The sequence below is a fragment of the Pan troglodytes genome, chromosome 13 (genome assembly GCF_028858775.2).
Source record: "Pan troglodytes isolate AG18354 chromosome 13, NHGRI_mPanTro3-v2.0_pri, whole genome shotgun sequence".
Taxonomy (NCBI): domain Eukaryota; kingdom Metazoa; phylum Chordata; class Mammalia; order Primates; family Hominidae; genus Pan; species Pan troglodytes.
The window spans coordinates 135,112,988-135,126,416 of record NC_072411.2 but is presented as its reverse complement, the minus strand read 5'-3'; the positions used below and the strand labels follow the sequence as shown (position 1 = coordinate 135,126,416).

Here is a 13,429-nt window from a genome sequence, read left to right as displayed (position 1 = left end):
AGCCTCCCCCTCCCGGGTTCAAGCGATTCTCCTACCTCAGCTTCCTGAGTAGCTGGGATTACAGGTGCCTGCCAACACACCCAGCTAATTTTTGTATTTTTAGTAGAGATGGGGTTTCACCATGTTGGCCAGGCTGGTCTCAAACTCCTGACCTCAGGTGATCCACCCACCTTAGCCTCCCAAAGTGCTGGGATTACAGGCATGAGCCACTGTGCCCGGCCCTTTCCACCTCTTTTATAAGGGAAGGCATGAATCCCTCTCACGGAGGCAGTGCCCTCATGTCTTAGTCACTTTTCAAAGGCTCCACCTCTTAAAACTCTCACATTGGGTATTAGGTTCCAACATACGAATCTGGGGGGACACCAGCACTCACACCACTGCAGCCAGGCTATGCCTTGTGCCTGCGTCTAACCCACTACTAGCAAGGGGCAAGGAACTATCGTGGTAGGTTTTTGCTTTTTCACCCAAGCTGGTGTGAAATGGCACAATCTTGGCTCATTGCAACCTCCACCCTCTGGGTTCAAGTGATTCTCCTGCCTCATCCTCCCGAGTAGCTGGGATTACAGGCACCTGCTACCACACCTGGCTAATTTTGTATTTTTAGTAGAGACAGGATTTCCCCATGTTGCCCAGGCTGGTCTCAAACTCCTGACCTCAAGTGATCTGCCCGCCTCGGCCTCCCAAAGTGCTGGGATTACAGGCGTGAGCCACTGCACCGGGCCTTGTGGTAGGTTTTGATCAGTCAACCTTCACTCACTTCTCTGAGCATAGAATGGGTCAATACTCAAACAGAAGCCCTCCCCTGCCAACCGGGGAGAGGGGCATGAGGGGGTGCAGGAGAGGCAGTCAATTGCGTCTGCCATGGGGTGACTTCAGAACTATTCTTTTCAACCCAGCTACCCACAATGCTGATATTTTTGTCTCTTTTCAGCATATGTATCACAGTGAGATGTTCAAGATAGTATTCACCCGTGATTTGCCGACTATAGCACACATAAGACATATTTTTGAGCCTTCAAAAATACGCCAAGTGAGACACTTTTGTGAAGCTTGGAAACTGCTTTTTTGTTGTTGTTGTTGTTGTTGTTGTTTGTTTTTTGTTTTTTTTTCTGAGATGGAGTTTCGCTGTTTCGCCCAGGCTAGAGTGAAGTGGCGCGATCTCAGCTCATTGCAACCTCCGCCCCCCAGGTTCAAGCTATTCTCCTGCCTCAGCCTCCTGAGTAGCTGGGATTATAGGCATCCGCCACCATACCCGGCTAATTTTTGTATTTTTAGTAGAGGTGGAGTTTGGCCATGTTGGCCAGGTTGGTCTCGAACTCCTGACCTCAAGTGATCCACCTGCCTCAGCCTCCCAAAGTGCTAGGATTACAGGCGTGAACCACCACACCCAGCCTTGGAAACTGCATTTTTAAAAGGTGTTCAACAAGTAGTTGAGTACCTATTATGTAGGAGACACTGCACTATGCTTTGAAAAGTGAATCCAAGTCAACCTGTGAAACTTGGTTTCTTTAAACCTCTGTAACCGCAGTGCAGTGTCAGAATCATAGGGTGGTGATAGCTTGACGTCGCAACAGTCGGCCTACCTTATGCTCGTTATTGAACGGGTGGAGGTGGTGACGTCGGACCTGTCTTTATAGATCTTCAGTCAGGGTTGCATTTAGCTTAGAGTTGGATTTTCTTTTTTATTCCTTTGTCGAATCAACTCCATGTTGTATCCGGCTGGGTTGCATCACTGGGAAAGCACGGGCTCTAAGCTTGCTGAAGTGGATGCTCTGGTTACCTTGGCAGAAAGGCTTTGTAATTTGGAGTTACAGAGCATGGAAACCAAGTCATTTAATCCATAGGGCGGCCTTACTAGCTTCCTGTTCATGAATATAATTTCTCCAGCCTCATTCAGGATTTTGAAGGTGGTCTGTTTTTCTTTTCTTCCTTTTTCTACAGTTTAGATATGTTTAACAATTAGATAAAGAAGGAATAATAGCTAACAGTTGTACTGCGTTGTAAGAGCAAGTGCTTGTCAAGTGGTATATTTATCCTTATTGCAACTTTCTGGGAATCATCTTTGTCTCATAGTTAGACATATCAAGGGGCCTCGGCCACTATCCCAAGTGCTAGACCAGGACATCCTGCTGCTCATGAGGCCTCCACCTGGGTGCCTGGGTACATCTCGATCCACCCCACCCCAACGCCACCCTCAGCCGGACCCTCATCTCCTCCAGTGGGGCCTCTGGTCTCTGCTGCCCCACTGGTCACCTGAATGTTATTCTATCTTGTAACTGTCCCCGAATCAGGCACTTGGCTTCATCCCCTTCCCAGTCCTTCAGTGCAAGCCTCCGTCCTGACTCTCCCAGGGAGCTGCTGCAGCCCGTTTCTCCCAGTCCATGCTTGTCAAATGCAGACAGGACCAGGCACAGGGGTTCACGTCTGTAATCCCAGCACTGGGGAGGCTGAAGGGAGAGGTATTCAAGACCAGGAATTGAGGCTTGAGGCCAGGAATTCAAGACCAGCCTGGGTAAAATAGCAAGTCCTCATCTCTACAAAAAAAAAAAAAAAAAAAAAAGAGGAAAAACTAGCCGGCCATGGTGACACACACCTGTAGTCCTAGCCACTCAGGAAGCTGAGGCAGGGGAATCACTGGAGCCCAGGAGATGGAGGCTGCAGTGAGCTATGATTGCACCACTGCCGTCCAGCCTGGGTGACAGAGTGAGGCCCAATCTCAAAATAAATTTTAAAACAATAAAATGTAGAACAGAGTGTGTTTGCTCTGTCTAGCCCTTGCCCTTGGGCTAGACTCCTGCCTCTGTGGCACCATCCCGCCCAGCCACGGCAACCCCCCAACCCCAACATGGCTGCCTGTGCAGAGAGGAAGTCCCTGTGTCCCAAGGCCAGGACATCAGAAATGGGGTTATCCCTTTGGAGGTGCTACATTTGCGCTGATTCAGCTGCGCCCCCAAATCGCCTAAGAGACTGGAAAGCATTCATTGCAAGTACAGTTGGTCAGTGAAGTCTGCAACTGTGAAAGCAAAAAGGGAATGTTTCCCTTTTTAAATCATAAGATTGATGAAATGCTGATTTTTCCTTCAAAATGAGAATTTATAGCTACTCCCACTGCACAAATGAATATTCCTGAGTTTGAATATTGAAACGTTGAGGGCTATGGAAATTACCCTGCTGGGATAATGAGACACAGTTGGGACATTCCCATCAACTTGGTGGTGGGTGCATCAGGTTCTAGGTTCTTGTTTGCCAAGTGTGTGTGGGGAAAGCATATATTGGATTTTGAGTCCATTCGGGCATTTCTTTATGTTTTGGGGAAAAACATAAGCATGCTGGTCTTTCCCAAGAAATGAGGATGATGGCAGTGTATCCCGTGGCCTGGAGCCTGCCGCTGAGATGGGTGCAGGGCTGGCTTGCACTGTGTATTCCTGGACACAGCAGCCACCCTTGATAAGAACATGAAGCCTTGACTTAGGGATTTCTAATGATTGTCATCTGAGATCTTTTCCTTTTCTTTTTTACAACTCTTTGATTTCAGGGCTCCTGTATCAGGAATACCGAGATAAATCGACTCTCCAAGAAATCGAAACCAGGAGGCAACAGGATGCAGAAATAGAAGACAATACCAATGGGTCCCCGGCCAGTGAGGACACCCCGGAGGAGGAAGAGGAAGAGGAGGAGGAGGAGGAGCCGGCCAGCCCACCAGAGAGGAAGACTCTGCCCCAGATCTGCCTGCTCAGTAACCCCCACTCAAGGTTCAACCTCTGGCAGGATCTTCCCGAGATCCGGAGCAGCGGGGTGCTTGAGATCCTACAGCCCGAGGAGATTAAGCTGCAGGAGGTAACAGGCGCCAAGGGGCGGGGGCTCCCCCACAGCACACCGGGGTGGCCCTCACTGCTGGGGGTGAGGCTTCCTCTGGGGGGTGAGGTTCCCTGGCTGGTTCACCAGAGGAATCGCTGGCAGGGTTGCCCATCTAGAACATGCAGAAAAATAAACATGGTTTCACAGGCAGCAAGAGACACCCAGCTACCTTCTAGGACAGCTCACCCCCAACATTGAGCGTCTGAAGCATTGCTGTCTGATGAGATAGTAGGATCGCAGTTTTTCCACCCTTCGTTATCATCATTGTGTATTTCCGTCACGCGTGAATGCCACGGCACGAGGCAATGCTGAGCTCACTGTGACTATGCCATAGCTCCAGTTATCTGTGGTTGGCGGAGGTCTGCCATATCTCTTTGCATTCACGATCTTATCCCACCACTTTCTTTTGGGGCTGTCTGAACTTCGGATGAATGGGGTCTCTGAAGGAAGTCCCTCAGCTTGCCCATCTGCTCCTGAAATGCTGCAGAAATCTGGGATTCGTGTCTCTGGCCCCTTCATTTGATGGTTCAGGTAGACTTCAGTGACTATCAATTAGGCTGAGGCAAAATCATTAAGTTGCTTGATGGTTTGTTGCTAGGAGGGAGAAATAATCAGTTAAAACCAGTAACAAATGAATAAGAAATTTAAGTGTTTGTTTTAGTGGAACAAAGATTATTTGAGTACTAAGGGAAAATTTGTGGTATAGAGAAACAAGCGTATGGTCAGGAGTAAACAGGAAGAATGGTGGAGAGAAATTGTGAATATGCAAGTTTGTGTTAATTGTGAAATTTAAAAAGTAGGTACAGAAGGGAAAAAAAAAGAAGAGATTTGGTTTTTAATAAGCACTTTGTCCACCCAGTTCCATCATTTGTGTCCTCTTCCGCTCCGTCTCACCCCCACCGCCCTCACCTGCATTCCTCGCGCTTGTCCAAGCCCATCCTTGTCCTTGTTTCTTGTGGCAGCTGTGGTTCCAAAAGTCCTGCCTTTCCCTACTCCCCGATATTCCTGTGCTAGATTCTACGGAAACATTTGCTCTTGTTTATTTAAAACTTGAAACAGTAGCCTGTATACACTATTAATGACCCAAACTGTGACTTGTTCCTGACCAGCATCATATACCTGAGACTTGGGTTTTGCGATGAATGGAGTTGCTACTAGGGAAGGCTTCATGAAAGTGGATTTTTGAAGGGCCACCTAGGCTTCACCTGGGTGTTGTGCCCAGTAGAGTATGGAAAATGTTTAGACTTTGACATCCTTCCTAACTTGTGAGCAGTGATTTGTAAATGGCTACATTTATTTATTTTTTAATAAAACTTCTGATGTAAAACTTAGAAATAAGACTGGGTGCGGTGGCTCACGCCTGTAATCCCAGCACTTTGGGAGGCCGAGGCTGGTGGATCACGAGGTCAGGAGTTCGAGACCAGCCTGGCCAAGATGGTGAAACCCAGTCTCTACTAAAAATACAAAAGTTAGCTGGGCACTGTGGCAGGCGCCTGTAATCCCAGCTACTCGGGAGGCTGAGGTAGGAGAATCGCTTGAACTCAGGAGGTTGCAGTGAGCCAAGAGCACGCCACTGCACTCCAGCCTGGGTGACAAATCAAGACTCCGTCTCAAAAAAAAAAAAAAAAACTTAGAAATAAATCCTAGTAGAACTTAAACACATGTTAGAAACCTTTTACAACATAAGCAAAGCTAAAAGCAGAGAAAGGGCCCTTGTCATAAATGGAGAGCAAACAGTGAAGAAGCATGAAAAACAAACAGCACCAAATTAGTGGCAAATTTAACAGCAAACAAATCCGTTACAATAATGCAAACGGCTTACACTCCTCCATTAAAAGACAGAAATTCTTCAATTGAGGCTCGGTGTGGTGGCTCACACCTGTAATCCCAGCACTTTGGGAGGCCGGGGTGGGCAGATCACCTGAGGTCAGGAGTTCAAGACCACTCTGGCCAACATGGCAAAACCACATCTCTACAAAAATACAAAAATTAGCCGGGTAAGCCAGGCACAGTGGCTCATGCCTGTAATCTCAGCACTTTGGGAGGCCGAGGTGGGTGGATCACTTAAGGTCAGGAGTTCGAGACCAGCCTGGCAAATGTGGTGAAACCCCGTATTTACTAAAAATACAAAATTAGCTGGGTGTGGTGGCGCCCGCCTGTAGTCCCAGCTACTCTACTCAGGAGGCTGAGGCAGGAGAATCCCTTGAACCCAGGAGGCAGAGGTTGCAGTGAGCCAAGATCGTGCAACTGCACCCCAGCCTGGGCCACAGAGTGAGGCTGTGTCTCAAATAAATAAATAAATAAGTAAAATAATTAATTAGCCGGGTATAGTGTCGGGTGCCTGTAGTCCCAGCTACTCAGGAGGCTGAGGCAGGAGAATCTTTGAACCCAGGAGGTGGAGGTTGCAGTGTGCCGAGATGGTGCCACTGCCCTCCGGCCTGGGTGACAGAGCAAGACTCTGTCTCAGAAAATAAAAATAAAAACAGAAATTATCCAATTGATTAGAAATCTAAACCCATTATATTATCAGACAGAGTAGACTTCAGGGCAAGAAAAATTACCCAAGTGAACAGAGTCATCTTGTTTTGTCATCTTATTTATCTACTAAACATACAAAAAATTAGCCAGGCGTGGTGGCGGGTCCCTGTAATCCCAGCTACTCGGGAGGCTGAGACAGGAGAATCACTTGAACCCGGGAGGCAGAGGTTTCAGTGAGCCAAGATCTCACCGTTGCACTCCAGCCCAGGCGACAGTGCAAGACTCCATCTCAGAAAAAAAAAAAAGAAAAAGAAAAGTTTTACAATTAAATACGTAACTCCTCTATGCACTTTCATTGTTTAAAAAAATACAAACAATGCAAATGTGTCCAGCCCATTTCTTGGATCATAGGTTTTCACTGGAGGACCAGCTTTATCTACTTTCTCTCTCCTGGTTAGACACAGCCATAATACACCATCTAATTTTGGAGTTTAGACACCTATGCAGACTAAGGGCAAAATCCTTATAGATTTTTACAGTGTTTTCCACTTCTTTTAATTTCAGCCCATTCAGTAGCAGCTTGGTTTTGGTGATGGTTTTTAGCAACTTGCCTTCCCTGGACTCTTCAGAGCTTTCAGCTCAGTTTTCATAAAAACAATTCCCTTTCCACTGAGAATTCATTGGTTTTTATCATTAAATGATACAACTGCATCACAGGTACTGGCTTGAATAAGTTCGAGGAATGCAAGTGACAGTGGGTGCATCCTCACCAGATGGGGAGAGAGGCGGGCAGGTGGCCTCTGCCCTGAGCGCCTGGTGGATCCTTGCACAGCCTGGCGGGTAGCAGAGAGTATGGGGTATTCAGCCAGTGGGTTGAGTGGAGGTTGCTCAGGAGAGTTTGTGTGTGCGAACATCTCTGTGCGCGTCTGAGACCAGCTGTAGCCTGGAAGTGGAACTGCTGGTCCCGAATGAAGTGCATTTTAAATGGTGATTGACTCTGCCCAATTGCCATTCAAAAAGGCAGTACAAGTGTCACATTGCTACCAGCAGTGCAAGAGCGGCCATTTGCACTCACCCTCCCTAGCCCTGCTGTCAAACTTCTAACCTGTTGGGTGAAACATTGTATCTTGTCTTACCCTGCCCGTTCTTGATGACTTGTAAATTTGAGCATCTTTTCACATGTTTATTGCCTGTTTCCATTTCTTTATCTATCAATGCCTGTTCTTATCTTTTCCCCCTTTTCTATTGGGTTCTTTACATTTATCTTCTTGATTTGTAGCAGCTTTTCGTACCTTCTGCATATTAATTCTTTTTTTTAAGATTTTCAAATGTTCTCTCCTGCACGATAATATAAGGGACACAATTTATGCACAGCCACTGGTGCCCAACTGCCTAGGTTTCTCAGCTCCGCTACTTCTTAGCTGTGTGACCTTAGGCAAATTACTTAACTTCTCTGTGCCTTATCTGTAAGATGGAAATCCTAGTACCTACCTCTCAGGCTTGTGCAGATTGAATAAATAACACAGATAAGGAGCTGAAGACAGTGCGTGGCAAAAAGCTGACATTATCAAGGGCTTATGTGCCCTCTCACTTGGTCCATGGCATCTTCTTTTTGGATAAAAATCCTTTTTCCATTTTGATAGCAAATCTTTCAGTACTTTCATTTATTTAAACCTAATCTTCGAATGTTGTGTCTTACGATTAGAAAGGCTGTTCCCAAGAGGTACACTTTACAGTGAAAAGGTAATAGCTGGGAACTGTTATGAACTAGACAAAAAGATAGAGCAGAAGGCAGGGCACAGAGGCTCTTGCCTGTAATCCTAGCACTTTGGGAGGCCAAGGCAGGTAGATCACCTGAGGTCGGGAGTTCGAGACCAGCCTGGTCAACATGGTGAAACCCCGTCTCTACTAAAAATACAAAAATTAGCTGGGCGTGGTGGTGGGCGCCTGTAGTCCCAGCTACTTGGGAGGCTGAGGCAGGAGAATCGCTTGAACCTGGGAGTCAGAGGTTGCAGTGAACCAAGATCGTGCCACTGCACTCCAGCCTGGCAACAGTGAGACTCCACCTCAGAAAAAATAAATAAATAAATAGAGCAGAATCTGTCAGAAACAAGAGGAGACATTGCCACGCGCACTCCACTATCCTACAGGAGTGGGACAGAGCAGGGAGATGGGGAATCAGAAAAAAATAATTAGGTTGGTTGAAAAGATTTGTACTGAACTTTATACTCTCTAGAGCTGCCCTGCCCGCTATGGCAGCCACCAGCCACACGTGGCTGCTGAACACAACATGTAATGAATCCATTTGAGATGCAGTGTGTGTGTAAAATGCACACCAAATTCCAAAGAATAGAAAGAATTGAAAGAGATAAATACAAAATTAAATGAACTTCTGAGATGCCAGCTTGAGACATTAGGGGAAAACACACAACAAACACTCCTAAGGAGAACAGAGAGGACAGAGATCCAAGAAGATACTATGCAAAAGTCTTGATAAGATGAATGATTAGAAAAAACAGATTAATGATTTTCTAGGAAAATATAAGCTACTGCCAATGGAATCAAAAGTAAAAATTTTAAATACACAAAAATATACCAGTAACCCCAGAAAATCACCTACAGGAAAGATGTGGCACCCGGAGGACTCCTGTTCAAATCCCAGGAGAGCCAGGAGGGTCTGGGGTTACTTAGGCTGGCCTGCAGCAGAGCCGTCTGGTGGAATTCCCTGCCTTGATGAAAATGTTCTTTTTTTTTTTTTTTTTTGGAGATGGAGTCTTGCTCTGTTGCCCAGGCTGGAGAGCAGTGGCACAATCTCGGCTTGCTGCAGCCTCTGCCTCCCAGGCTCAAGCGATTCTTCGGCCTCAGCCTCCGGAGTAGCTGGGATTACAGGCGTGCACCACCACGCCCAGGTAATTTTTGTATTTTTAGTAGAGACAGGGTTTCACCATGTTGGTCAGGCTGGTCTTGAACTCCTGACCTCGTGATCCACCCACCTCAGCCTCCCAAAGTGCTGGGATTACAGGCGTGAGCCACTGCACCTGGCCAGAAATGTTCTTTTGTATTTTATTATTATATTTTTTGAGACAGTCTCACTCTGTCACCCAGGCTGGAGTGCAGTGGCACAATCTTGGTTCGCTGTAACCTTAGCCTCCTGGGTTCAAGCGATTCTCGTGTCTCAGCCTCCCAAGTGGCTGAGACTACAGGTGTACACCACTACACAAGGCTAATTTTTCTATTTTTGGTAGAGATAGGGTTTCACCATGTTGGCCAGGCTGGTCTCAAGCTCCTGAGCTCAAGTGATCTCCCTGCCTCAGCCTCCCAAAGTGCTGAGACAGGTGTGAGGCACCATGCCTGGCAATGATGGAATGTTCTACATCATGTCTCCAATAGTCCCTAGCTCCGTGTGGCTACCGAGCATTTGAAACTGGTCAGTGCAACTAAGAAACTGAATGTTTAATTCCACCTGGTTTAAACAAACATCAGTTTAGCCACATGTTGCTACTGTATTGATCAGCGTAAGTCTAGAGCAGAGATCATCAAACTTTCTGTTAAAGGGCCAGATAATAAATGTGTTAGGCTTTGTAGACCATACTGTCTGTCAGAACTACCCAGCTCTGTCGTTGTGGTGTGACAGCAGCTATAGACACTGTGTAAAGGAATGAGTGTGGCTGTGTTCCAGTAAAACTTTATTTACAAATACAAGTGGCCAGCCCATGGGCTGTAGTTTGCTGACCCCTAGTCTAAAGCATGGAAAAGAGAGAAATACACAAATTATCTGAACACAGTATAATATTGATAACCAAATCTGAAAATTAGGGTACAAACACATACAAAATTATTTTATTTTATTTTACTTTTATTTTTTGAGATGGAGTCTGACTCTGTTGCCCAGGCTGGAGTGCAGTGGCAGGATCTCGGCTCACTGCAACCTCTGCCTCCCAGGTTCAAGTGATTCTCCTGCCTCAGCCTCCCAAGTAACTGGGATTACAGGCACGTGCCACCACGCCCAGCTAATTTTTTGTGTTTTTAGTAGAGACAGGGTTTCACTGTGTTAGCCAGGATGATCTCAATCTCCTGACCTTGTGATCACCCGCCTCAGGCCTCCCAAAGTGCTGGGATTACAGGCGTGAGTCACCGTGCCTGGCTACAAAATTATTTTAATCCACAATAATAATAGAAGAGTCTGTATATATAAATATAGTCAATATACAGTCAAGGACACTGTTCTCTCAGTAATCAGTAGAACTGGGAGACATAAAATCTGTAAGGTTATGGAAGAATCGGCCACCATCAACCCAAAGGAACTAATAAACATTCCTAGAACACTCTACCCAACAGTAACAGATTACACATTGTTTTCAAGTGCAAATAGAGCTGTCACCAAGGTAAAGCATAACTCTCCTTAACACATTGAAAAGAATTGAAGTCATAGAAAGTATGTTCTCTGACCCTAATGGAATTACACTAGAAATCGGTAACAAAGATAACAGAAAATCTCCAAACACTTGGAAATTAACACACTTCTCAATATTCCCTGGGTCAAGGAGGAAGTTGCAAGGAGAGTTATAAATATTTTGAAGTGACTGAAAATGAATCCGCAGCATACCAAGTGGGATGCAGCAAAAGCAATGTTTCGAAGGAGATTTATAGCATTATGTTTATTTAAGAAAGCAGATAGCTTTCAAAACAATAGCCTAAGCTTTCATATTAAGAAACTGGGCTAGGAAAAGGGCAAAACCAAAGCAAGTGGAAGGAAAGAAATAATACATGTGAGAGCAAGAATCAACATACATGGGAAATTTTTTAAAATATAGAGAAAATCAGTGAAACCAAAATTGAATTCTTTGAAAAGATTAATAAAATTAATAAATCTCTATCAAGATTGACAAAAAAAGAGAAGATATAAATGACCAATATCAGAAACAAAAAAGGAGACATGATGAATCCTAGAGACATTTAAAGGGTAATAAGGAAATATTAGGAACAATTCTACACACATAAATTTGACAACTTAAATGAAATAGACCAGTGCCCCAAACTGAAAGCTACCAAAACTTACCCCAAATGAAATAAATAACCTGAATAGTCTTGTGAGTGTTAAATTAATTTCTTACGTAAAATCTTCAAAATATGCCATCTGTAGGCCCATAAGTTTACAATGGTGAGTTGTACCAACCATTTAAAGTAGAAAATAGTATCAATTTTCCCCATTCTTTTCCAAAATATAGAAGAAGGAATGCTTCCCAACTTTTTATAAGGCCAGCATCCCCTGATAGAAAAATCAGAGAAAGACAGTATAAGAGTAGTAAACTACAGACCAATATTCCTCATGAATGTATATTTTTAAATTCTCAGTAAGAAATATTAGCAATTCAAATCCAGCAATGTATAAAAAGAGCAATATGGCATGACTGAGTGGAGTTCATCCTGGGAATGCAAGGTTAGTTAAATATTTGAAAATCAATCAATGTAGCCCACCATATTAACAGTCTAAACAAGAAAAAAAAAACTGCATGGTTGCTACAACAATTGATGCAGGAAAAGCATTTGACAAAATTCAGTATTCAGTCATCATTAAAATTTTCAGCAAAGGAGGAATACAAGGGAAACTCCTGGACCTGATAAGGCACATCTACCAAAAACCTACAGCAAACATCATACTTAATGGTGAAGGACTGAATGCTTTTCCCCTAAGATTAGGAACAAGGGAAGGCTGTCTGTTCCTTCACTGCTCCCATTCCTATTCAACATCATTGTGAAAATCCTAGCCAGTGCAATAAGGCAAGAAAAAGAAATAAAAGGCATATAGATTAGAAAGGAATAAGTAAAACTGCCCCATTCACAGATGACATGTTTACTTGAAACATCCCAAAGAATCTACCAAAAAAACCTCTTAGAACTAATAGTGATTTTTAGCAAGGTTGCCAGATACAAGGCCAACACACAAATATCAGTCATATCACTATATTCTAGCAATGAACAATTAGAAACAAATTAAAATTATCATACCATTTACAATAGCTGCCCTGAAAATGAAATAGTTAGGTATAAATCTAACAAAACATGGACAGGATCTCTGTGCTGAAAACCACAAATCAGTGAGGAGAGAAATCAAATAAAATGTAAATAAATCAAGAGACAAACTGTTTATGGATTGAAAGATTCAATATAGTAAAGATGTTCATTCTCTTCCCATATTTATCTATACATTCCATGCGACTCCAGTCAAAATCCCAGCATTTTCTGTGGTCATAGACAAAATTATCCTAAAATTTATCAGAAAAGGCAAGATAACTAGAATAGCCCTGAGAGATAGAATTTCACCATGTTGGCCAAGCTGGTGTCGAACTCTTGACCTCGGGTGTTGTCCCTGCCTCGGCCTCCCAAAGTGCGGGGATTACAGGTGTGAGCCACCGTGCCCGGCCCAAAGATGCAAACATTTAAAAACGTGTTTTTAAAAAATGAATAACGTGAATGTTCAAGATACATAAAGTTTTTAAAAAAGCAAAATAGAACATTTCATCTATACTGAGAAGGCATAGAAAATAAAGATTTTTTTTACTTTCTTTTATGCATGTTTGTAAATTCCAGTGAATCAGATGTAGATTTTTAAAAATAAATGAGGCTGACCTAACTGATGTGCAATCCGGTTACATTTCGTAGTTGAATAATGTGAGCACGCGGGCTTCAGTGTGTCACTCTGATTTTTTATCGTCTTTTTATGTTAAAGACTTTCACGTGCTTCTCTTTTGTTAATATCTGGTAACAGACACAAAACTGGGATCTTCAGATTGCATGTTCCAATTCAGTGACTTCTGTATCAGATCTTTTTTTCAGTCTATTTATCAAAGCAAGACAGGCAACTTGGACTGCCAGTACAATCTGTTGTCAGGAACTCTCTTTTTCTTTAGCTACAAAAGCAGCAGGTCGTGCTGAATTACTTTTCACACAAGGAAAACACCCTATAATGATGGCCTTTTGGTAGGCTTAATCAGTCACAGGGGAGCCAGGATTTCAGAACAAAATGCTATAGTATGTTTTCCTCCTTTTAAAGTAAAAATTATCTAGCTGAAATGGGAAAGAGTTCCTGTGT

General features: G+C 44.0%; 1 protein-coding gene across 2 annotated transcripts in view; it reads left to right on the top strand.

Annotated features, from left to right (window-relative positions):
- NGEF (neuronal guanine nucleotide exchange factor) overlaps nucleotides 1-13,429 on the top strand; it is a 130,397-nt gene that overhangs the window by 90,769 nt on the left and 26,199 nt on the right. For both annotated transcript variants that reach the window (XM_016950725.3, XM_516157.7), the window contains one exon: nucleotides 3,536-3,837. In XM_016950725.3, coding sequence (XP_016806214.1) covers nucleotides 3,536-3,837 — 302 coding nt within the window. The remainder of the gene's footprint in view (nucleotides 1-3,535; nucleotides 3,838-13,429) is intronic.